General features: G+C 29.1%; 2 protein-coding genes across 3 annotated transcripts in view; both read right to left on the reverse strand.

Annotated features, from left to right (window-relative positions):
* lili (LMBR1-like protein) overlaps window positions 1-26,243 on the reverse strand; it is a 37,087-nt gene extending 10,844 nt beyond the window's left edge. The window contains exons 1-12 of one of the 2 annotated variants that reach the window (XM_067288477.1): window positions 26,106-26,243; window positions 25,418-25,613; window positions 15,974-16,061; window positions 15,869-15,902; window positions 15,458-15,597; window positions 15,238-15,341; window positions 7,207-7,333; window positions 4,982-5,014; window positions 3,573-3,641; window positions 3,438-3,502; window positions 3,273-3,357; window positions 1,338-1,418 (exon numbers count right to left, since the gene is read on the reverse strand). In XM_067288477.1, coding sequence (XP_067144578.1) covers window positions 1,338-1,418; window positions 3,273-3,357; window positions 3,438-3,502; window positions 3,573-3,641; window positions 4,982-5,014; window positions 7,207-7,333; window positions 15,238-15,341; window positions 15,458-15,597; window positions 15,869-15,902; window positions 15,974-16,061; window positions 25,418-25,477 — 886 coding nt within the window. In that variant the 5' untranslated portion in view covers window positions 25,478-25,613; window positions 26,106-26,243. The remainder of the gene's footprint in view (window positions 1-1,337; window positions 1,419-3,272; window positions 3,358-3,437; window positions 3,503-3,572; window positions 3,642-4,981; window positions 5,015-7,206; window positions 7,334-15,237; window positions 15,342-15,457; window positions 15,598-15,868; window positions 15,903-15,973; window positions 16,062-25,417; window positions 25,614-26,105) is intronic. The other variant, XM_067288478.1, reaches the window with a different exon arrangement.
* The window catches only part of Mlc1 (Myosin light chain alkali), a 105,050-nt gene that overhangs the window by 71,877 nt on the left and 5,902 nt on the right, over window positions 1-27,271 (reverse strand). The gene's annotated exons all lie outside the window — the stretch shown is intronic.

Consider the following 27,271-nt stretch of genomic DNA (forward strand, 5'->3'; position numbering starts at 1 on the left):
TTGCTAATGCTTTAGCCAACACTCTCATCCCTCTTCTAGTTCTCTACTTTGGCTTGTTTCCAAGAACTCTCCACAATGAACATGAAAGCATAATAGGTAATATAATTATATTATGTAAACTCTCTCTCATCAGGATAAAATTAGTGGGTTAGAGTTTGAAGTCCCCTCATACTTGAATATAAAGATGGCAACTTTTGTTTTTATTCTTAACATAGAATAAATGGAAATTCAAATTAAACTGTGTATATATGATATCTATATATTTATTTAAACAAAAACTAGTTATGATCCTAATTTGTCAATTTATGAATGCCTAACTCCATAGTTGACCCACGTATCTCATATCATTTTGTGTTTAAACTAAACCCTCCTAAAATTCTGGTTAATCTAAACACAGCCTTTTTTTTCCATCAGAAGATATAAGATTCACAAGTTAGGACACAATTGAACTTATCCTAACTTGTGTCAGGACTCTTAAGAAGAAAGATTTCACAGATCTTTCTCCTTCATTTCCATCCTGTATGTGGAATGGGGTTGTTGTCCCGGAGTCCCTGCTTTTCACATAAGAGAGGTTGCGGCAAACTTTTTCAACGCAAAAACGTGTACGTCGGATGTTCAGCACTGCTTTCCTGTAAGCCTAGAAGTTTGACAATGGCATTTGGAATGTCAGCGGAATCACGCTCAATGTTCCCAACACCATTGTAAAACTTCTAGGCTTACAGGAAGGCAGTGCCAAATGTCTGACGTACACATTTTCGTGTTGAAAACTTCAGCTGCAGTGTCTCTTTAATTTTTCTTAATATAAAATTTAATGACATTTAAGAAAATATTTCTTGAATGAGCATATAAACATGCTGATATTCAGTTTTGAATAATAAAAATATTTACTAAAGCCAAAGAATATTTTTTATTACATGAAAATAGAATATGTTTTAGACGATTTCAACCATTCATACTAGATAGAATATGCACTTTTTAAATTTAAATATATAGTTAAACAAGTTTTGTATTCATCAAACAAGTTATAAAATAATTTATTGTGACTAAGAATTATAATTACAAGATTTTGGTATTTTCTCACCAAATAGAAACCGAAACCACATCAAATGCCATGCTATATTCTCTTATTTTATCTTGGTTAAACAAATTTTAGTTTTCTTCTTTATAAGTGAAAAATTTTATTTACTTATAATTAGAATTAGCATTAAAACATATATATTATTAAATACAATAAAATGTAACAGTTAAGATACTATTTTGGTTGTATGGCAACTTTCACGCAAGTATAAAAAATTATGATTATAAATTTTAAAAATCTGAGGTGAAAATTGAATTACCTAATTCTTTTCTTTTTTTTTCTCTATTTTGTAGTTCTTCTAATATATGTCCTACACCATTCTGGACAGATGAATTTTTTTCTATTAAAATAAAAAAAAATTTTACATTAAAAATAGTAACTTATGAATTTGACATTTTTGTTTAAGTGATGTACAATTAAAATGAAGCAATACATAATTCTAAGAAAGGTTACCAATTCAAATGAAATTTATCAAATGCTGTATATATTTTGAGTGAATCATTTTATAGCTTCTAATAGCTTGTCCATTCATAGACTTCAGTAAAATAAAAAATATATTGGCTCATGAAAAAGTCATTTTCAATAAAGGTTTTCCACCACAAGCTTATTTTTTAAATCACAATGCCACTTATTTCAAAGGAATCTTTTAACTGAAACTATCTTTAATTATTGGCTTGTCATCGTTTGCATATTTTTGCAGAGATGTAGCTTGCAATGAAAGACTGTTGTTCCTGATGGTTTGACATGACACATTTAGTTTCTTCTATGTATTTTATTGTGTAAATATTGTAACCCATTTTTAATTGTAATTGGATTTTATAAGGTCACATTTGGCACATAGATGAAAATGCAGGTTACCTTCATTTTATGCTTGTTTGATTCATGTTAATTGACGACAACATTGGTTTCAAATTTTTCTATACAAATCTCAAAACATTTTTGCAAATGCTAAATGCAAATATCTTTTGCACCACCGGTAGTAACACTAGTAATAACTTCTCTTTAATAGTGATTCTAAGCAGCATCGGTTTGTTTATTATTCTGGAGTGTATTATTCAAATAACATTTCACCATTTTAAAAGTGAAATTATTGCATAATAATAAAAACAGAAAAAGAATAACCATGTTAAATAAAAAGGAAAATCCAAGAAACCATGTCAACCTGTAACTTTAGAAGATAAAATGGAAAGGTGGTAAAGGCCAGCACCAAATTTGGTAGAACATTTACATGCACAAAGGAGATGAATAATAATGAATTAATGTGTGTTGCAAAGATAATAACTACTTAAACAATTTCTTGCTAATGCCAAATCATTGATTGAAGAGTGTTTTGAAAAAGATGTGACAGAGAAAATAACTTTGCAAGGGAGTTTAAATGAAGCCTTAACACATTATGAAATTCTCAAGTTCATCAAATTTTATTTTTTAAGTTTTATGCCAATTTGTTTACACTTCCCTCAGGAATGCATCATCAGTGTAAAATGAGGGTAACTGTGCTATATCAAGAATTGTACTGAATAATCATGGAAGAAAAAAAATAGAATTCTTCATGGTCACTCACATATATGCATTTCCTAATCCTTAAAATCCAAAATTTAATGCTTAATGTATCTGAGGATAAGAAATTGGTATTGGTATTGGTAAATAGATATTCAAGTTAGGAAACACATTCTAAAAGTTAAAAGACCCTTACTTCGAAGGGTCTTTTAACTTTTAGAATTTATTTCTTTGGCATTCCCTTGATAGTATTTTTAAGTCTCATATGAATCAAATAACTATATATATATATATATATATATTTCAATGATAAAAATTAAATTTTGAGAGCTCGTCTCAAATTCATAAAACAAATGATGATAGATTAATAGAAATATTATAAAAGACATTAATAAGTGAAATAATTTGTCAACTTCAATTAAATAAATTTTTGAAGTTAATATTTCTTCATTCTAAATATAATGATATAAACATTAAGTAATTGGCTTTATTATTTATAAAATCACATTTAATTTTCAACCTGCAAGTATGCAAGAATATTCAACAATTTAGAATAAAATTTTAAAACATCACTTGTAATATATTCAGTTTTCTATGCTTAATTGAACTTTTATGTGTTTTCTAAATATTTATATATAAAGACTAATTTTCATACATAATGCAACAAAGTCAAAAGTATTTATTATAAATTCATTACCACTTTTGGCATTTTGAAGTTTGCGCTTTAAATGTTGTTCTTCAAATACAGCAACATAATATTCATCTTGAATATTTCTCAAAAACTAAAATGTAATTTATAAAAATTAGAAATAATCATAGCTTATAAATACAACACAAGATGAAAGAAAGGAACTTTACAGACCTGAGGTTTTACAACTAGTTCTCCTAAAACTGTGAAGAGATGAGCAAAGCCAACTGGAGTACATACTTAAAAAGAATTTTCATTATTAATTTTTGACATTTGATATAAAATATTCAATTCATATTTTTTACTTACCCAGTAACAACAACACACCCAAGAATGACACACAAGAATAAAGGAATGGTAAATAATAATTCCAAACATCTGAAAAAGGAAGTTATATTTTTTAATACAATCAACTCTCTAACTGGTAAAATTTATAAAATTTAAAAATTTTAAATAAATTAACTTGTTTTATTATAATACAAAAACTTATTCTAGATATTTAAAATACTTGACTAAAAATTGAGGAAAAAAAAATTTATAAACAGCACCAGGAATTGATGAATTGTCACAAAATTTTTCTTATGAATAGTCTATGTTGGGTATAAAGGATCAAAGTTTGTGGAGACAAGCAAGTGGGAGGTTAAGCTGGTTTTCCCCCTGGCTTTGACAGCCATGGGGGGAGGGAAATAGAAATGGTGGCACCAGGAATGAAAGAAGCAAGATGAAATTTTTGAACAAGTGAAAGTTGCCCATGGGGTGAGTAAATAGCAGTCAAAGCCACCCCAAATAAATTTGATTTCAGAACAATAAAATGTTGCTCTTTTAAATTTTCCATCAGAAAAATTATGTTATACAGATGTTGTTAGTTAACTATTAATATAATAAAAATAATTATATATACTGTATAAACTAAGTTATGTAATCGAATTATTCCAATTTGAAACTGTAACAATTAGATAATAAATATTCTTAAGTAAAATTCAGAAAATGTATATTAAATTTAAAAAAATTATTAAAAAAATAATTTAATTTTTCTCAAAATTCTATTCGGGAAGAGAAATATAGTATTGTAATTGATGGGTTTTGCAAATTTTGATACATAGATTAGGTTACACACAAAAAATTTAGACACATTTATATTGAATTGCTAATATCATGATAGTCTATTAAAATATGTACTAACTGACTTGAAAAGTATATCATCAATTTGATTATTACAAATTATATTTCACATGACTATTTTCATAGAATGTATATTATTCATACACAGTACTATTAGTAAACAGTAAAATAATTACACTGGAAAAAATATATATATATATATATATATTATTCTTTTTTTCCTGTCATTATTATATACAAATTCCCATCATAAAAACAATTCCCAAGCATTTTGAATAGACTATGTAAACCCCAAGTAGGTCATAACATAGGAAAAAACAATTACCAAACTAAATGACAAAATTATCAGTTAACAATTTTGTAATATTTTAAATATTCTAAAATTGTTAATCATCTCAACTGACAGCATAAGATAGTATCAGAAAGTTTCTTCAGAGAGGAAAGTTAAATTTGTCAGTGGCAAATAACTGGTTTTAATTTTTATAGGAAACATTATATCTTGGAATGATAAAAAATGTATTTGTAAATGTGAATATAATTTTTGATCAAATGCATATCAAATATTTGTATGTCTGTTTTAGGAAATATATACTTACTTTTAATAATATTCACATCCCAAGAATTTGCAGCTTGAAAATTAAATAGATTTTATTATATTGTTAGTTACTAAGTTTTACTCATCTTAAAAAAATTATTTATAATTGAAAAATATTTTCAAAACATCTATGTATAATAGTTTGAAAACTGAGTATGGTTAAATAACTGATTTTAACAAATCAGGAACATAATTGGGAGTATATAAATTATATTTTGAATAATAAAAACAAACTAGAGATATAAAACTGAATTTTACAAACATTTATTGCATGTTAATGTAACGTAACATAATAATTCTCAGACTTTAATCTAATTATCTAATTTCTATGAAAAAAAAAAAATAAATAATAGCGAGGTTGAGGCCAAAGTTTTAAATGCGAAAACGTGTACGTCTGGACGTTCAGCTCCGCTTTCCTGTAAGCCTAGAAGTTTGACAATGGCATTTGGAAAGTCAGTGGAATCATGCTCGACATTCCAAAGGCCATTGTCAAATTTCTAGGCTTACAGGAAAGCGGAGCTGAATGTCCGACGTACACATTTTCACATTTAAAACTTTGGCCTCAACCTCAGCTAATAATAATAATAATAATAATATAATATAATAAAATTAAATAATTACACTATTTAAAATACTAAATTCTCAACACTACCTAAATTGTTCAATTGCATTATTAAAAGTTACAATAAATAATATGTATATATAAAAATGAGAATTTAACAATAAAATGTTTACAATGATGACCAAATGATTTCAAATAAGATGCATCTGTTGTTCTGAGGAATCTGAAATTTCAGTCAACATTTTTCACAGGTGTTTTTGAAACTCTTCCATAATGTTCTCTATATTACAATTAGAAACTATACAATTTGCATTAGTAACTGCAGCATCATTAAAAACAAATATTTTCCTTGCTACTTAGTAAGTATTCTAGTTTCCTACTCTTGCTATGGTTAAATATGTTTTTAAAAACAATATCGCAAGCAGTCCCTAAAAATAACATTGCAGTTTGGTTATGACATCATTTTACACTATCTGTGAAAAATTATGTGGACTAGATACACTGAACTTGATTACACCCTATTATTCAGTACTTGTACCAATGTAGGAGTGGAAAAATATATGATTGGAATATTGTGGGAGGAAAAATTACTGATAAATCAAAAATGAATAAATAATTTCTCTTTTCTTAGTTTTTCATTGACTCCCTGGAAAACAGAAGGAATCTTTCTTAAATCTTCATTTTCATACTATTCAATAACAAAAACTTGATATGAACTTTATTTCTAATTCCTCTATATATAAATTTTGAATCATATCACTTTCAACTTGGAAGCAGCAATAGAATCAGGATTTGAGATTTTTTTCATTTTGTATATATTCTAAGAGGAAAAACTTAGGAAATGAGAAGCATTCATTCGTTTTCATTTATCAATAATGGTGCAGAACTCAGATTTTTACATTACTCATGGAATTGAATTCTAACTAAAAAGCAACAGGATTTTTTTCCTACTTGGGCCTGTTTTTTCAGATAAACAATTTATATTAAAATTTAAATATTTTATATATTTCTCACTTATTTATAAAATATATTATCAACATTTTATATTGAATAAGATGATTTTGTTAAACTTAGAAAATGCATTAATTAAGATAATGAAATAACACTGTTTTATAACCAGTAAAAACTGATAAAACATATTATAGAATTTTTAAAAAAACGTTTACAAAGAAAATGGAAGTTTTGGAAATTTCACAAAACCAACAATACACAAAAATTAAAATATTTAATGAATATTTTTGCTTGTTTCAACCAAGCTTCATCAGAACACTAAAACAGAATTTTCTTAAGTAAAACATATTTTATATATAATGTTTTACTGAAGAAAATTCTGTTGTTGTTTTTTTAATGTTCTGATAAAATATTTCATGTGTATTTTTTGCTTTCTCTACTCAAGTTTTAATTTTGTGTATCATCAGTTATCGTGTATTTATTATATGCAGTATTTACAATCCTACTAAGATTGAACTTCTTGGATAGCTATTATTTTATTTTGTTTAAAAATGGACAATATCTAAACATAGTTAATGTTGCTTAATAGCACCAAACTTTGATCTGGAAAAATTTCAACTCATAATTCTGAAAAAAATGAGTTTTACTATTATATTTATTATTGCAATTTAAAAAACTATAATCATTAATAAAAAAAAATATTTGCCACTTACTGAATAAAGATTCAATACTGGAATGTCCATAATCGAGGAATGCAGAAAGTAAATACGTCATTCCTAGAATAAGGAATCCTAATAAAACAAGTACTAGAAATGTTTCATAAACTCTTGCCATTATTCCCTAAAGTAAAAAAAAAAAGTTTAATATTTTACTTTAGTTTCGTGCATTAAAAAATTAAACTTTTGAATAATGCAACATATTCAAGAAAAAATTCAAACATTAAAAAGATGATGATAAAAATAATTTATTTTTAAAACTGAAAATTGTTAAAATTTATTTTATGAACAAGAACAAATAGGATTCATTAATCTTTTACAATTTCAAACATTCACAATTAATTTTAACTTCAGAAACTCAAAGAAATATCATTAACATATAAGAGATTTATTTTTTTATTTATTGTTAGAGTTGAAATATTTCAAAATATTATTAATTTCACTTCTGCAAATCATTGTTACAGAAACATTTTTATGAGAAACTAATTATTGACTTCCAGTATCAATGCAACTACCAACTATAACAATATATTTCATCAAAATTAAAAAAAATTTTAAAAAAACTATCTTAATAATTAAAACAAAAGGATGTAGCTGATATGAACTCGATGTGGTCATCATTCCTGATTTGATAAAATCAGAAGAGATACAGATGTTCAGTATATCTTCTGATGTATATCAGATCAGGAGTTTCTCCTAGGAGACTGACAAATCTGTTAGTCTAGATGACCCTAGGTTGGTTTCATGTAACTTTCTTTTGGGGGCTGTTAAGATTGGCTTTTTAACTGGCTTAGGGTTAACATACTGAAACCTTTGACTGTTGTCAGGAGTTAACTCCCTGCCAAAGAGCATAATGAAGATTTTTATAGTGATCCCAAGCCAAAACAAAGATTGCTCTCAGATCCTTAAGAACCTGGGTCTAGGGATGTTTCAGGGCCTGGGTCACAGGCCTTTTCTGGGTCTCACCAGGCAACTGTTAAGATTTTTGGTGATCACTCTAGCTCATCATCATCAGCTTCAGGGTTAGACAGAAGACCCATTAGTGCTGGTTCACGACTAGTAGTTTCAGGACCTAGCTGTAGGTAATGCTGCTACTGGTTCTGGATTGGTGGCTTCAGGACCTGGTGCTAGGCCCACTGCTGTTAGTTCTAGGTTGATAGTTCTGGGCTTGGTAGGGAGGCCCTCTGCTGCTGCCTCAAGGTTGGCAGCTTTAGGGCCCAAAAGCAAGTCTGCTGCTGCTGAGTCTCAGGGAGTTCCATTTAACACGTGGTACTCCAACTAAAGGCAAATCACTATGTTCAGATTTATCCAAATCAATCTCCAACACTGCAGGATAGCTTGAGTGCCAACTCTGAATGACCATGTAGTGATGGATTACATTGATATTGCTCTGATACAGGAGTCTTGTTTTCAGGGGTCAAGTTAGGGGTTTGCCTAACTTACAAGCAAAGTTTCCAAATAACAAATAAAGTCACAGTTTATTTTGTACTAATTACAAGAACACTTGCTGATTAATCAGAATCAGAAAAAAAACATGAATTTTCTGTATAGTTAGATATTCAGAAGGACAAAAACAAATGTGAAATTGCCAAAAATACAAAAAAAAATTGTTGGCTTTCATATCAATACTACATAAAACATTGTTTATTAAAATTTGTAATGTTAACAATAATGAAACCATATTCTCGTTCATGATTAAAAAAAATGATTAAAGTAGAGCTTAATCAAGCACCAAGAACATCACATGAGCTTTCTGCTGGCAATTTTCAGCTTCACAGTTGTGGACACTGAAGATAAATATTTTTTGGGTTTTCAAACAATTAAAATTCTTATCTGATTCTGATCAGGAAGCTGATCTGAATTCCAAAATCACACAATTCAGACCAGCTTCATAACTTATGTTTGCTGCTATGTTATGATTCTTGCAGAAAAATCAACACTTATTACTGAATCTGATTTAAGAATAAATGTTCCATAGAGTGGTGCAAAAAATCCTCAGTTTTTGATTTGTTACTCTGAAATTTGGCTTGTAAGATGGTACTCTTCACTACCAATCATCTGAAAGATTCATCACTTAGTTCTCTGGCAGAACAGGGAATAGCTACTCTCAGATCTTCAACTTGAAAGTCCTTTAACTGAGCTAAGTGAACTGGTGATTAGAACTATTGTAAAACTGTCATCCAGTAAAAATCATCTTCATGGAGAATCAATCATCTAACATAAGAGCAAAAATTTTTGCTTGAACATTTCTAATGTTTCAGTTCTAGACTCAAAGATTTTAGCTAAGGAATCCTGCTCTGAACTTGGTTCTTTAGTTCTTTCCAGTTGGTAAATATTTCAGCCTCTGCTTGAGAAACTATGCTTTGTTTACACGAAGTTTATTTTATCAGGCACCAAAACTGATCCCTTTGTTTCATCAAGATCAGCATAGACCAAAACCAAGACTCAAGCAAGTCTTTGCAGTATTCTGTCCTAATTCAGATGCCATAGGGAATCTTGGAGGTTGACTATATTGGTGATTTCCACTGCCAAGATCAAATGGGCTGTTAAATCATTATTATTGCCTTATTGACCTTATTTCTATTCTTAATATATTTGTCAACTTTAACAATCCTATTAATAATTAATGTCTAACTGGTGTTAGGGACTGCAAGTAAATACGGTGGTGCATTCAACACGCGAAAGTATTGTAAGTCATAGCAGAACATTGTAAAGGATAATGAACCTTTTTATAAAAAAACCATCAAAAAGCCCATTACTGTCGGGAGCTGAATACTTGTTTTTCTTTAAACTTATAGGCATTGTAACCCTGCTGAAGAGGGGCGTGATAGCCCGAAACACTGTTGTAAACGAAAGTATGTGTACAGGAGGCTCAATAAAGAAAGTCTGTTTTCTATAAGAGCTGTTAAATCATTTTATCCTTTTAATCCTTTAAACATGAGTGGCCAAAATTACCTTGATCTATTCGAGACACCAAAAGGGATTGTTTGGCTTCTCGAAATTGGCCAAAGAGGAAGTTGTTTGACTAGTTTTGTTATAGACTGTATTCAGTGATAAACTTCTCAATGGATGGAGTATCTAAGGAACTTACTAACGTTTCTAATTTCTAACTTTCTGTTGTTGTGAGGGTAAATATTTCTAGAAATATTGTTTATGATGTTTTGAGATAATGAGTGAAAATTTACATCCTAAATATAAACACAGAACAGTATGCTGCATAGTATATTATGTTAATTTCATAGATCCCATCCAATAATCCCAACAGTGTAGATTGGGTACCATTATTGCTTCCTCAAATCTGAAAAAAATATAAAAGATAAAATAGAATGCTACAAATGCTGTAAAGGACAAAACCCAGATAACTCTCAAAAAAGTGTTAAAAACAAAAGATAACTGAACCATCTTCTAACCATTCCTTAGAGGAAAGAGGTACTGAACAACCAGCATATCACTTGCAAAATAATGCAGTTGAAACATCACTATCAATATCATATTAAAAGAAAATATAAAATTATTGTTTAGATGTAACTAGCACTTTTTTAGATTCACTATTGTTTGGATAAAAAAATAATGTTTGAACAGAATTTTATAACTAGTATTTATCAAGACCAATCTCTTATTTTATAGTGAATTACCAAATAAGGAAGTGTTTACCAACAATTACAGGTAGATTTCAACTGGGGAAATTTATGCTGATCTTGATGAAACAAAAGGGATTTGTTAAAAGATCTAAGTTTCCAATTTGGAATCAGCGAACCTACAGTTGTGAAGATATTTCAGAACTGGCTTATATACTGTACTAAAGAATAAAATTAAATGACCATAAAGGAATACAGTTAAAAAAAAACTTGCCAGATATTTTCAAAGACCCAATGTTTGAAAATAATGCATTATTGACTAGTTAAACCCTTCCAAACTTTTATATGCTTTAAAAGCTTCTTTTGTGTAGGTAAGTATGTGTAGTTTACAAAGATAAATACAAATGTCTCAAAATAAATGGGTCCAATTTTTTTAACTGTTTAAAAACATTATTTCTGATGTATTCATCTAATGGATCTGGAAATTCCAAATCTTTATACCTTATGTTTTTCTTGATACCTTAAATTTGTTTCAATAGCCTACAAATTAAAATTTCCAGGCATCATTCACTTGTGTATCATTTAAGTTACAACCAAACATGAAATGGAAGTTCAAGCTAATCTTTCATACAGAGCATGCAAATGTTTTTGTTTATCCAAGAATACAATCTATACAAATTGTCCTTGTAGCCTGAGGGGTAAAACAATTTCATCTCCAAGTACTTAGAAAAAAATTTTCAGCTGACTTACAGCTGAGCCAAATATATCATTCCAAATTCTCATGCAACATGAAGCTGATATTTTTGCTCCTTTTTTTGTCATATTTACCATGCCAATCTAGCATTAGGTTAACTGGTCTGGTGACCGGTATGTGGTGTTTATTCCTAAATCTGGCAAGAAATTATGCTCTGAAGTCAAGGCTTTTAGATCTATTAGCATAATGTTTTATGTTAAAGACATTTGAGAAACACATTGATATGGCTAACACTTCTCCCACACCGGGTTGTATAAATAGAAAAAATTAAATACCTTCTAAAACCGATAACCGGTGCGAACTATTTTTTTAAATGGCGAACGTTTTCATTGCCCCTCCTGGGCTCTTCCTCAGGCCAATTCTGGATTTGATAATCGAACAGCATAAAAAATGGAACGTGTTCCGTAATTTAAACGATCGAGTACGTTGGGCAACCGCGTGCCGTTCCAAATATTTAAATTTTCTTTTATCGTTGAACGAATAAAAGAAAATTTAAATATTTGGAACGGCACGCGGTTGCCCAACGTACTCGATCGTTTAAATTACGGAACACGTTCCATTTTTTATGCTGTTCGATTATCAAATCCAGAATTGGCCTGAGGAAGAGCCCAGGAGGGGCAATGAAAACGTTCGCCATTTAAAAAAATAGTTTGCACCGGTTATCGGTTTTAGAAGGTATTTAATTTTTTCTACATTGATAGGCATCTGAGGAATGCTTAAGTAGATTTCTTCTCTATCCCCTTTAGTCTATCTATCAACCTAGCAAGTCATGTGAGGCAGCCTTGCACAATTTGGTTTTCCAAACTGAGAAAAATCATGGATGTCAAAGAGGTTGTAATATAGTTGCATTTCTTGACACTGAAGGTGCTTTTGCTAAGACCTCTTTGTAGGACTGACTTTATGCTGTACAATTAGTGTGGTGATTCCCTTTTTTAGTATTTCCAAGAGTGTCTGCCGTGTGAGGCTGCCTTCAAGGTAATGTTCTTTCATCCTTGCTGTGGTGTTTCATTGTGGCTGATTTTCTGAGAGACCTTAATAGTTCTGGGTTGTATGCCAAAGGTTATGCAGACTATATTGTCCTGCTTTGAATGGAGAAATTTTTCTGTACTCTGTCAGATTTACTTCAAATAGAGCTAACTTGTGTGCAGAACTGATGCAAGCATAATAGCTTGGACATCAGTCCTGACAAAAACCATTACTGTACTCTTTACTCATAGGATAGGTCTAAGTGGTTTTTCTGAATAAAGAATTCAGGAAAATTCCTTAGAGCAGTGATTCTCAACCACTGCCATGAGATTTTTGAAGTGTGCTGCCACTGCGAATACCCATACATAAGCAACATCAGACAAGTAGTTCAATCAGTTCTAATTTCCTAGGACACATTTGAAAATTGTAACTGGTGTTACTGGTAACTGTCGGTAGTTACCAAAGGTGTTTAGAAAATGTGACCTAAATAACCAACCGCATTTAAAAATCACCGTTATGACATCACCGGTTGTCCTGCGGTACTTACCAAAGTAACCGTGCATGCAGCCAAATTTTTAAATTATTAAAAGTGTACAGTGATGAAAAAAGGTTGAGAATCACTGCCTTAAAGCTAGCATGGGCAGGGTGCAGTTTTTCTTTCATCAAGTACAACTGGATTTTACTTTACTAGCTTGCTGTGGATTCTACACCTCAAGATGGTGCTAGACAATGCCAGATGTCTAGGTCTTCTGGTTATACAGATGGGTTCTTGGCAAAACATGGAGTCTACAGCCATCTCTGTTCTTGAATTTTTACTATGGTATGAGACATTTTTTTTAAAGTAAGTACAGTTTTAAAATAGGGCTGTAGCAGTGCTGCAGTTGGTGTTCTGCGAATGCGTACTGAGTACCTATATCTGTTGGCTAGCCACAGACGCCATTATGGAAGCAGTCGCTCATTTTATGTTTGTGTGAGTTTAAAATGCCTCAGACAATTTAAAATCTTGCCGATTGTGAAGTATGTGCATTGATTTGTTTTCTTAATGCAAAAGATGTGAAAGCAACTGACATTCATCGGCAGAATAGTGAGATGTATGGAAAAAACATCACAAGTGACAGAATGGTAAGAAAATGGGTTAGAGCATTTAAAGATGGCTGTACTAATGTCCATGACAAGGAGTGTAGTGGGCAACTATGTCATTACTGGAGACTTGGTGCAGAAAGTTGATGCAAAAGTTCAAGAAAAACAAACAGATGCTTTACAATTTCATCATCCAAAAGAAAAAGACATGGCAAGCTCAGTAAGGGGATTGTTTTGCTTCATGACAATGCCCATCCACACATGGCTCAACGAACCCATGACCTTATCATATCATATGGCTGGGAACAACTTGATCACCCTCCACATAGCCCTGATCTAGTGCCTAGTGACCCCACTTGTTCCTCCACTTGAAAAGCATCTATGCAGTCAGCACTATGATGTCAAAATGGCTGTGTTGCAGTGATTGGCAAATCAAGTACCAGATTCCTATGAGGATGGAATCTAGAAGCTGGTTGTATGATATGATAAGTGCCTTAATATTGGAGAAAATTATGTTGAAAAGTAGATTAATGTATAGGCTTTCATGTAAGAATAAAATTGTTAAAAAAAATTGCATTTGTTTTTTTTAAATATCAAAACAGTACTTACAAAAAACATGTCTCATAGTTCAATCTAAAATAGCCTATGCTGTCCAAGTTTAAGATGCTTGCAAAGACTGACAGATTAAACTGCAGAGTTTGCAGCATACTGCATGCCATGCTTTATTGGTAGTTCTTGAGATTTTATTGGTAAAATTGCAGTTCTGGAAGAGATATTTAAAACTCTCCATTTTTACTCCCTATACAATCAAAAACTCAAAAGGAACCATATCTAATTGTAACCCTTGGCGAGACATTTACCTTCAAACTTTTCATTTCAGGCTATTTGCTAAACACACAATAGGCTTAAATTAACAGCGTTCACAATATGATTCGAATTGTGCCCAAAAGTATTTAGTGCAATGGCATTTCTTGTGTTTTATGAGCTTCTACCTGTCTTTAGTAAAGTGGAAAACAGTTGATTTTTAGCATTGTTTTGAGAATGGTAGTTTTTCCTTAGTCTTCCCAATCTCTGCTGATCTTCCAAACTATTAAATCATATTGAAATGACTAATGCACCAGCTAACTGTTAAGTGATGACCAAATTTCATGGCAATTTTGTGACAGAGTAGTCCTTCATTACTCTTAGCATGTTTAACAACTTTGTCTTCAGGCAACATACTTCAAACTAAAAAAGCAACCCTTCAGAAGTGTAACACAGGGGACACAGTTTTAAAATGACAGTCACATGTTATATAGTAGAAATTGGATGCTCAAGCTGTAGAAAAATCAGCTAACAGATTTCATATTTTTGTTGGCAACTTGTGTTTCTCAAGCCATTCTTTTTATCGTAACTTTAAAGTAATGCTAATATTTTAATTCTGTCAGATTTAAATTCCTTACAAAGTTATCTTTAAAATGATATACTATTTATTATGTTTGGAATTGGCATCACTTTTGTAAAGAAGTACAAATGATAAAAATACATTTTTACATGAGGTGTTGCAGAACTTTCATACAAAGCTGAAAATAGTGACCATAAAAATAATTCATAATATCATATATTTGGTGTGTAATTAAAATTATAATACATAATCAATTAAAAAAATACCTTTCTTGAACCAGGTAGACCCTCAGATTCTGTGAAAAAATATGCAAAGGGTAGAAGAACAAACAAACTCAAGTTGGAGAAGAGGAAGACATGATTCCACAATCCTAGAATTCAATATTACAATTTATATTATTTCAGTTGAAATTTTTTAAGGCAGAAAATTCCTTTTATAAGAATTTTAAAAATAAAATTAAGAATAAAAGTTAAAGTTAAACTTTACCTTGAATAAGGGAACTATTAAGCCACTGGACATAATAGCTATTAGGATACAATAATAGCACTTCATTGCTGATAATAGAAATTGGAAGCAAAAGTGCTGCTCCCACAGATACAGCCAATGAGAAGTTACACATCCAGAGCCTAAAAAGAAAAAAAAAATTTCTAAGTTAAATTCACTATAATCAATTATTTTGATAACTGAAATAGTTTATTTACTTCATATGTAAAATAAACTATTTCCTTTAAAATATTCAGACAGTAAATTAATAATTTTTATAATAAAATACATGTAATCTAACATTAATGCTATTTTATTCTACACATTTTGAACAGGTGCTTGTCATAAATTATAATTTAAACCTTAAAATTAATACATAATTTACTAATTTATGTACTTATTCACTATACTTACGAAATTCTGTAAACCACAGCATCTTCATCGTCTCCTGTAATAGATTTAGTTTACTTTTTCAATAAATGCAATATTGAAATTCTTAAATTTTACTAATAAAGTTACCTATGTAGAATTCTTCTCTCTTCTTTTTATATGATGATATGAGACAATAAGATGATACATAGAGTAAAATGAAGAGCAATAAAAATATCTGAAATATTAAAAGAAAAAAAATTGTACCGAGTTTTAATTACATTTTGAAAACCAAATTACTAGTATTATTATTTCAAATGTTGAATTTATGAATCATCTACCCCAAATTGTCTTTAATAAGAAAAAGTTGTTTAGAAACTAAATTAACAAATTTTGAACAAACAAATTTGAAAACAAACAAAAGAAAAAAATCTTTTGTTAATTCAGTTTTTAACATTGTTTGACAGGAAAATTTTATTGACTAAAAATATAAAAGCAAATCTTAATATTTTATATACATAATTTCCTATCCTATTGAGATATACAAAAAAGAAAGTTTATTTTACCTGACTTTTCAAGGCCATGTAAAATTAAATTACTTTTACTTCTTGAAAAGTTAAAGTTAAAATGATATTAGACAAAATTAAAAAGCATCATTTAATTAAACACCTTTGCTTAAGGTTACAACATTGACCTTTCAAGGTCGTCAAAAAAGTCCTATTTGATTCTCCATACATGACTTCCTATGTAACTACAGTACATTAACAAAATTAATACATTTTCAGAACTTTTGGAATAAAAAGGATGAGAGAGATTTTTGGATTTTTGACTCACTGTCTATATAAATTTACCAGAACAAGAAAAGAGAAACAGAACAGTTGTCAACCATATATCAAGTTGTAAGGGAGAAATTTAGACATTTTAAAATAAACTTTATTGACAATTAACAATGATTACAGTTCAGCCTGATTGATATTGATGGTGCTTACCTATCACATTTTGCCACCATTGCTTCGAACTTTCAATCTCATGAGCATAGAATGATGGGGAGGGTTTTAAGGGTCAATTGGTCATTGGGTATTGTTGATGAACTGTATATTTGTAGTTTTGTTCTGCAGGGTGCAGAATAGATGGCAATCAGTTGGCACAAAGTGTAGGCTGAAGGTAGATGAAGCAGATCCTCCCAGCCCAGACTAGGTAGCTTCTCTAAGGTTATCTTTCTTTGCTCTATGTGCTGGCATGTTATGGTGGCATGAATTTTTAGATGAAATTCTTTGATCTTTTTGCTCAAATGATCTAGTTGTTCACAATAGAGTTCTTTCATGACAGTGATGCTGGTTGATGAAGCAATGACAATGTCAAACAAACAGATCATTGCCTTCTGCACTATAGTCCTTTGAAATTTGCAACAGCTAATTGACCTTTGTTCACCCATGAATGCTTGAATGCTTCAACATTCTGGTCAAGATAAGGAAATGATCTTTGACCCAGAAAGGTACCCGTATTTTCTCATAACATTTGGTTTAAATGTGTCTGCTTGCATTTCCTACAGCAATCTTTTTATTAGTAGTATATTTCTAGCTCTATCTGTTGACAAAATTTAAAGATCAAAATTTGAAATCAACATTGCAATTTATCAAATTTTTTTCAGAACAAAAGGGTTTTCCCATTTTTTTTTTGGTTGAAGTTATTACTATTATTATTAAATAATTTAATATTTTGTTCTTTTTAAAAATGTAAATACAAATAAGTAAATAAGTATAAACATTGAATTATTGCAGATTAATGCACTTTTTTATAGTATGCAAATTTGCATATTTACCAATATGGCATATAAATGAAAAACTAAAATTTTGTTGCCCATATCATATATCTTTGTCAAAAGACAGAAAACACTAAATAGAACAAACATAAACAAGTATCCAATCAGAATTGAGCATGCATTTTTCAAATAGTTCAATCTACTATATAAAACTGAAAAATTGAGCAGTCTGTCATGGTATGCCAAAAACAACCATTAGGGGCACCCATATCTATTATTTAAAGTAACAATAAATTCAGTTTTTTGCATAATATTAAAATAATAAATGCAGTTTTTTGCACTTTTTACTGTGTTTTAGTAGGGTATGCCATGAGAAATTCAGTATATTAAATTCATATTACAAATAAAAGTATTATTTAAACCACAGAATGACACAGCTGCTGCTAGAATGCCCATTAGCAGCATCTCAGGCTACTAGTTATAAATAAAAGAAAAAAAAATTCATTTTTGCATTTGTATACATTATATTTATATTATGAACAATCAAAGCTCTATCAACAAATGCTTATTATATATCAAATTAAACAGGAAAAAACGATCTTTAATCTAAACTAGACTAGTTATAAAAACCATAAAGTTATTCATTTTCAAATATGAAAAATTTTTAAAAAGGCCAACAAAGGTCAGTCCACAGAATCACAACACCTAACAGGTAAAACCTGAATGTGTTAAATACTTTGCAGATGAGATTATGAGCTTCATTACATTGTGGCCACTTTTGAAGTGATAGAGCAACGGCAAGAACATGTTCTTTCAGAAGTTTCATATTGTCTGGCATTGCTGATGTGCATTTCCAATATGGGATAAAATGCCCTTTGGATACTCTACCTATATATCTACATATCTACATTGAACATTTTAGAACATTCTTTTTCAGTCTTTTTTAGAAAAAAAAATCAATATATCTAAATTTTAAACCTGATACAACAAATCAAAAGATCCTGATGAGGGATGAAGATAAATAAATATTTTTTTATTACTACTGAATATTTTTAAAACTAACAAAACTTGGCATCATTATAGAGGAAAGACAGAACCTGCACCTTAATGTAACCAAAACTTGTTTAATTTTCAAAATGTTTGACTCTTCTTGAACCTTCATCAGTTCAATCTTACAAGAAATGATTCTGGAACAGCTTTTCAAACATTAGAATTTTCAAAATCAAACAAAACAATTTGTCTGCTTCTGGAGCTCTGGTTAACAGGGCAGTTTCCCATTCCTCTGCAATAAAACCTAGAAATAACAAATTTAAGTTAATTAAAAAAAAACAGCTGATAATCATGGAGTCCTACAAAAAGTCACACATTATTGTCAAATCTTCTGTAAAAAGGTTGACAGAGAACAGAATAGAGGACAAAAAGAGGTATTAGCAATTAGGGCTAAGATTGTAGGTGCTAGCACTTCCATATATCAAGAAAGCAAGGTATTTGCTAGAAAATAGAAGGAAACTTACGATTATAGGAGCAATTAGGAATAATAAGTTTAGGTTGGATAAATTGTTAAAATCGGAAGTGTATGCAATAAGTTTATCATCGCACAATGAAAATTTTGTATAGGCTCCACTTCAAGATCAATAATGGTTAGAATCAAAGAGCATTACAGATCAGTGGCAAAAGACAACTTCAACATATCCACTTTGCTGATGAATGGGCAGGGAAAAAAGATTTAATGATATACTAAAAAAAAAACCATCTATAATCAAGAATACAAAACTAGTTTTCCTTTAAAGATTTTAAAGTAAATTCATACACACAGGATTGCTAAATAAATAAAGGTTATAAATTCCAATGATAGAAAGAGTTGTATGATTGTTGGAAGCCGATTTTAGTGAAGTAGTTAAATTAATTCAGGAAACTAAGTTATTAGAAATAAATATTTTACTATTCAAGAATTATTATTAGTTTAAATATTAGAATATTTTGTAAAATTTTATTTTAACAGTAATGTTGAACAACATTTTAAAAAAAATTCTTTTTACAAACTACATTCATTCAATTTTGAAAGCCGCTCCAAGAATGTTTTTTGTAAGATTGAACTGATGAAAGCTCAAAAAGAGCCAAAAACATTTATTTAAATTAAACAAGTTCTGGAGCTGTATTCTGGTCACCATCTCTGGTCTCTCATCTCTCACAAGCCGGTCGCTGATTGGCTAATTCAAATGATTAGCCAATCAGCGACTGGCTTGAGAGAGACTAGAGACCAGGGACCAGAGACGGTGACCAAAACACGGCCCCTGGTTACTTTAAGATGAACATTTTCCTTAGTCTCTGCCTCTTCATTTAATAACAAAGGAAAATCTTGAAAAAAAACCAAATAAAAAACAAGATTAGGCCTCAAAAGTTCAGGGCTTTCTCAAAAATTAATAAAAACGAAAGCAGTAGGACCAAATGTATTACATAACTTTGAAGTAAGAACCTAATTTCTAATTTTATTTTATATTGACAGATTTAGATTGATTTAATTATTTTCTTTTTTGAATTTACATAGCAAGTGAAGTTTTTAATTTAAAGATTTTGTTCTAATTTTTTGATAAAACTGTTCCTGAAGATGATATTTTTATATATGTTGTAAACAGAGTTTATTAAAAAAAACAAAAAAAATATGATTAATTTTAAGAACATTTAAGACCATTAGACCAAGTTTGTCCATGCCTTATTTCTTTACTGTAGTGATATATGCCATCATAATTTCAGGCGAGTGTGTGTCAGTATATTAACTTATATTAAAAGAATTAAAATGACCAGTTCATCCTGCTTTCATTTTGTGGTTCAAATATATCAGGAATTCAAACTGAATTTTTATTATTCAAATTTGTAAACTTTAAAATATTAAATTAATATGATAAAATTAATTATTACTTTTCAATAACATATCAAATTTAAAATTATTACTTGTAATTATTTTTATTAAAGCACCGTTGTTGATATGCTAAATTCATTAGAATCTTGAAATTAGTTATCAAATATCACAAGATCTGACATCTTGCATCTTATATGATATTTAATATTTTTTGATAATTTCAATGTGTTTTAATATATTTTTTCCTGGATTTTCTAGAATTTTTTCTTTAAAACATAGGATGGATCAATTCAGTTTACTTACATGTTATATTTTGACATATTAAATATAAGGTTTTTATGTATACAGCCAAACCATATGTTAATAATTAACAATACAGTTGGATTCTTATCAAGCTACAAATGCATAAATGACCAGTCGTATGATTATATCTTGTAAATTATTGATCTGGAAGTGAAAATAAGACAGAGGTCTGTGTAGCATAACTGGCAAAGTATCTGCATGATAGACAGGAGATGCAACTTGCATCTCAACTTACATCTTCAAAATCACTTTTTTCCAGAATATCCTAAATTAATTTATTTCTAACTGTAAGAATTAAATTCAGTGTGAGATAGTTGCTTAACTACCTACATCTAGCTCAAATTACTTATTATCTTAATTAATTAGCCATATTATAGACCAATAGGAGTTTGGCTGTATTGTTCAATTATAATGTTTTTGGTTAATTTCTGTAAAAATAAACTGGCAATAAGTTACTCTATAATTTTTCTGAACTAATTAAATTGATGGTAACCAATAGCAATTCTTATTTCTTTAGTATTCTGGGAAATAGGATATATTTTCATCGTGACAGACATCTTACAGAGCCACACAAAAAGCAATCCATACATAGTAGCATGTCCTAATTATCCAAAGTAATGCAGACTGAGGGTACATCAGATAATCAAAAACTTGAACGTGTTTGGTACAAAGTGATAGATTTTATAACAACATTTTATTACTATGTATTTTATCTATTTTATATAATATATAAAATAGAACTTTAAAGAAATTTTAATTGTATTAACCATTAATTTTTTAAAATTCATAGTCATTAAAAATCACCAATGTAAATTCTTTTTTTTTTTTTTTTTTTTAAAACATCTAGAATCTTTTCAAGTATCACAAATCACTAAACCAAGATTTGTAAAACACTATTGTACTAATTTTCTTGTTTTTATTGTCAAAGCACTCTTATACAACTGATCTCAATGCAAAACACCACTTCAATGACTCTTGGGTTAATTGAAACTGTGTGCGCGCATGCATGCACAATTACAAATTTTATATTGTTCTAGTATAGATATATAGAAAATAAGAATTATTATAAGCACAGTAAAAGCAACAAATTGATTAAAATTGCATGTTAAGTTTTTAAATTATTTTATTTTATATTCAGATAATAGGATATAGCTGAAAGCTCTATAAAAATAGTCCTGAAAATAATTTGAATATCAGGAATTTGGATATTAGAGGTGTTTTCCATTATTTCTTATAGGATAAATTCTCATTTCCAGTGTATCCGAATAACCTCAAGAATTATTTTACTAATATTTAAATATATTCGCAATAACCTCATTTGTAATAATGCAGCAAATAAAATTTAAATATCTGTATTAAAAATTGTAATGAACTGCATTTTCTTTAATTGTAGTAGACAGCAATGTAAATGTAATTATACTGTATATAACTGAATACTTGTAAAAACAGAACTACAATGAAAATAAACAATGTAGTGAATCTACTACAGGCTCACTGCCTATAAGTTTTGCACTATTGATGGAGACGCAAGCGTACTTTGTAGTTACAAACAACAAAGTTACGACTGAGCTAACATGGCAAAATCAGTGAAGTTTCTTCTGGAATAAAGAAACAATATTTTAGTGTAGTAGGATGTAATAAAGTTATGGAAGGAAAAAAAGGAGGATGTAATAAGTTTTACAGTAATACCACAGGGGTAGTGTTTTTAATTCTTCCAAATTAAAAAAGGATGAAATTAGAAGAAACACACGGATAAATGCTGTATGGAGACTTTACTTTTATTTGTTCATCTTCATTAACAATAAAAGCATTCCAAAGGTTTGATGGATATTTTATTTCCAATAAAAAATAATGTCCATTTCCTATTTTTAGTGCTAGCACACTTCTCCTGTAGAGACTTATCAAACTAGGTCACAGGACAGAATGACCTTGAGAGACAATTTTCTTCTATGTATTTATGATATTCATTTTGGACCTAACAGGACCCTCCTCAGTCATGATACATAGATCTCCTTGTGAATTTCTAGGTATGGACATATATTATTAGTTTTATAGTAAAAACTTCTCAACATGTACTTGTACATGACAAAATTCACTAAAAAAAAGGTACATTTTATCCTGGACACCTCAAATTTAGGAAGAAAATTCTGTACATTAAATTTTATTAGATGTATCTCTGTATATGATATCATATAAAGCTATTGCCATCAATAGGTTTATATGATATCATATACAGAGATACCTCTAATAAACAAAATTTAATGTACAGAATTTTCTTCCTAAACACTGTCAAGAGTATGGAAGTAGCTTTATACTCTTTAACATCACAATTTAAAGAAGGTCAAGTATTTTACAGAACACAAATCTATACCTAGATTTACAGTGTTCCATCTTGGTGTGTCATGAGTCTTGATATTGCATGATGAGTGCCTCCTGTTATATGTCTGTGTGCAATGTTTGGCTTTATTAATAATTTCTTTTGTTACAATGTATCATTACAGTTGCTATCAACCATTTTATGACTTTCACTGCAATTATTAAGGCCAATGATTTTTCTAGTTGTAATTTATTTCCTATCTCTGTCCATTTTTTTCTTTATCCTACTGAATATCTTTTATTTTTGCCACACAGCAATGCAGGAGGAGGCCTTGTATTGCTGTGTGGCAAAACTTTCAGCAGCCTTACTATTTTACAAAGATTACAAATCTTTGTAAAATAGTAAGGCTGATTATGGTTCTTTTCTTGAGAAAATTCATACATGACCTGTATATTCTTCAGTGTTGAAGCAATGTTTCTTCTTTTTGGGAGGAGAAACTGTAGCGCTGCTCAATAATTTGGTCTAACCGAAAGAGTAATTCATTTCCTCCCGATGAGTCTGCCATAATTGATTTAACCACCAACATAATGGCAGTAACATTGCCAGACTTAAAGATGCAATTTATCTATCGTATGTGCCATTTAAAATGATCATACTCAAGCTAAAATTTTCATACATATATAAAAATATCAATATTTGTTCTTTCCCAATTGAAGGAATCTAAGAACGTCGTTCTGGTTCATTTCAGTCATTCATAATAAAATACAAATAATGTCTTAGGCATATATATTGGTATTAGACTCATTAAATGAAATGTTTATGTGATAACATCAAATTGTTTAAAAACATTGACAAAATGGAAAAGCAGCCTATCCACTGACAGAGTATATAAAATGCTGACTGTTGGCAACTATGGACATGCCACTGCTACTATTAACTATTTCATTGTATTTGTATTATTTTTATAATTTATTTAAAAAACTTAATGAAATTGATTACTATTGAAAGTTTCCCCTCCGTAAAAAAAAAATCCATATTCTAAACTAATGGTGCATATATAATCAAAATGCACTTATATATATATATATATGGTATTTACACATTATTAAACATTTAAAATTTTTCTTAAATTTAATTACTATATTTAAATATAGTATCCAAATAAAATAAATTTAACACTTCAAATTCCAAATTACTTTAACAAAGTAGGATAATACACAAAACAATTCAAGTTAAAATGTCACACAAGCCATTATAAGTTAACAAGTTTAAAATGTTTTCATGTTATGCACCTTTCAATTTCTTAATTTAAAAATCATTTTCTATCAAATTTATTATGGCAATCAAAAGAGAAGCATTTAAAAACTATTTGATTTACACACACACACACAATATATATATTTATTACAAACAAAAAGAATTGAACTTTTTCCAATTTGAATTTTTAGAATCAAAAATTAAAAATATAAGTTTAATATTCCAGTAATATATCCAATCTTATTTTTTTTATTTTTCTATTATAGACTTGTCATCTAAATGAATCAACAAGTAAACATTATTAATGCAAAATAAGCAGTTTTTCATCACTTATCTAAATCATATTACAATTTCTAATATTACAGGTCATTGCTCTGGCCCTCAAATTTATTTAATTTTAATTTTAGGTTAAAAAAAAAAAAATTAAATTATGTTAATTACTTTGAAGTTAATCCAACCTTGGTTTTCCTTTCTAAAAATACATCGTGTCTAACAAACTATTTAAACCAAGAAACATTCTAATTTCATTAGTATTTTATGCGAAACGGCTACAATTAAATCAGCCAGCGTCGAAACCATCGGTTACAGAAAATAATTTCTTTTTACTACCGCAACTTCGAAAAACTTTTTATCAACCTGTTACGTTAAGCAACGTACTTCATTAATTCATTTCTTGACAATTATGTTGTATTCTTTGATTGTGTTATATAATGTTAGTCTATTCTTAATTATGAAGCTGCAATTATTTAATGTTGTTCATTACATGTAATGAAATTGTTTTCATTAAATACTTTGAGGTCATTTAGAAAAGTATTCATAAATAATTAAATAACAATACTCTTATTGTTAATTAATTATTTAGCATTGATTTAAAATGTAGGATATTTTCATTTATTATATGACTAATACAACACACTTCCTGAAAGCCTATTCCTTCCTGTAAAATTTCAGGTAATTTGATTAATATAAATTACAATTATCAATCTTAAACTTTAATATATATATATATATATATAATATAAAATTTACCATTTATATATAAATGGTAAATTTTAAAAATGTCAAAGATATTTTGCATTATACATTAAAGCTTACCACATATTCTCTAATTAGATTATGAAATATTTTCTCCCTTAATTCAGCTTCGTCTTCCATTCTTTACCTTCTCACTAATCGAATCGATTTTTGCAAGTTCATCATTTTACGTTCCTTTGGAACTCCAGTTTTATAAACAAACGATAGACGCCATCTTGTATCCTGACTGAAATACGCCCCCTCCTGTCAAAAATAACTATACGAAGAAAGAAAATTAAATTAAACAAATATGATGATTTTTTTAATTTAAACAAAATTATTATACATATAACAAATTTTATTTTTTATATTTTATAATTTAATAAATTAATCTATAAAAATATCTTAATAATTTTAACATTTTAAAAATGATAATTAATGTGGAAGATGTTTTCGTAAGATCTAAAATTTTAAACGTGATTCTGTTCTAAAAATAAATGTTTTTTTTTTTTTTTAAATATTTGCAAAGTTTTGTGGGTTTTTATCAAATATTTAAACAATATTCCTTAAATTAAAATTGTTTGCAAGTATTAATAAAACGAGGCATACGAATTTTTTAAATTATTTTATTACACTTGTTATATCATCAAATCAAATCACAGAACAAGTAAACTCTAGAATTATACAAGCGGAAAAAAATAGAAAACATTGGAAATCTTTCAAAATAAAAACAATAGAGAAATTAGTAACTCAGTTTTTTTCATCTTACCTTTTGATTACTTCAGCATTAAACATTGGCGTTGAATCAATGCAGTTCTAACTAGCAAATTATTCCTCCTTATATACTTTCTAAATATTTTATACTTTCCTTATAAGAATTTATTTCGCTAAATTTTCCTCCCTTGACATTCTTCCTCAATGAAAGCGAATTTGGCAAATATCCAGATCGTACGAAATCTGTTGCAAGTTCATTCGGTTAATGGAGAATGATTTATATATCGAGAAAACAACCGAAACTATTTCTTGTAAGAAAATTAATTGGTTAAAATTAAACGAACTTTTATAATTAATATTAATATATCGATTATAAATTCTCTTGCATTATTAATCAATCAGAATTCAAGTACAGTAAACACCCGCTAACTCGGACTTCGCGTAACTCGGACAAACTTCTTCGAAAAATTGAACAGCAGTTTTTAAAATAATATTAACAATAGAAAAATTATAATTAACGAGTAATTTTAATTATAATTACGTCCGGAAGTCTTTGCGATACCGCGCATTATATTACTGTAATCGGTAAGTGACTAAAGACTGTACATTACTGTAAGCTGTACTGTCACGATAGTTTTTGAGCTCCTTTCCTGTAATAATAAATTCAAGTAGTATAACCTACTAAGCCTGTGTAAAATTACTGTACTGAATATCCACTTCATCGGAGAAAACGTCCTGCTAACACAAACTTTCGTAAACTCGATGACCTTCAACCCCTATTAGTTCGAGTTAGAGGGAGTTTACTGTTATACACATTAAATTTTGTTTTTTATTAGTGCTGCCAAATATCGGCATTAGATGACGCCACATTACAAGCTATATAAGTATGACGTGTATTAAATAGTACCTCGTATAAACTCTAATTTTCTTAGACTAAAGCAATTGTAACCATTCTGGTCGATATAGTCTAATAAATGAATACGTTTCCTTATTCTTATATATTGGAAAAAGTTAAAATATAGAAAAGAAAGGGGGGAAATACAAGAATTTACTAAGGAATGAGTCACTTAAAACATGAAAATGTAAAATAACAAATTATTTTCGTACCAATTCATCATTAATCGATATTTTAGTTCATACGAATAATGCGCTTATAAATATCTTTATTTATTATTTTTCATTTCTATTTTTTTATATCATCATGAGTTTTATTTTCATTAT

This window comes from Centruroides vittatus, unplaced genomic scaffold, assembly GCF_030686945.1.
Source record: "Centruroides vittatus isolate TY-2023 unplaced genomic scaffold, ASM3068694v2 scaffold_861, whole genome shotgun sequence".
NCBI classification, from domain to species: domain Eukaryota; kingdom Metazoa; phylum Arthropoda; class Arachnida; order Scorpiones; family Buthidae; genus Centruroides; species Centruroides vittatus.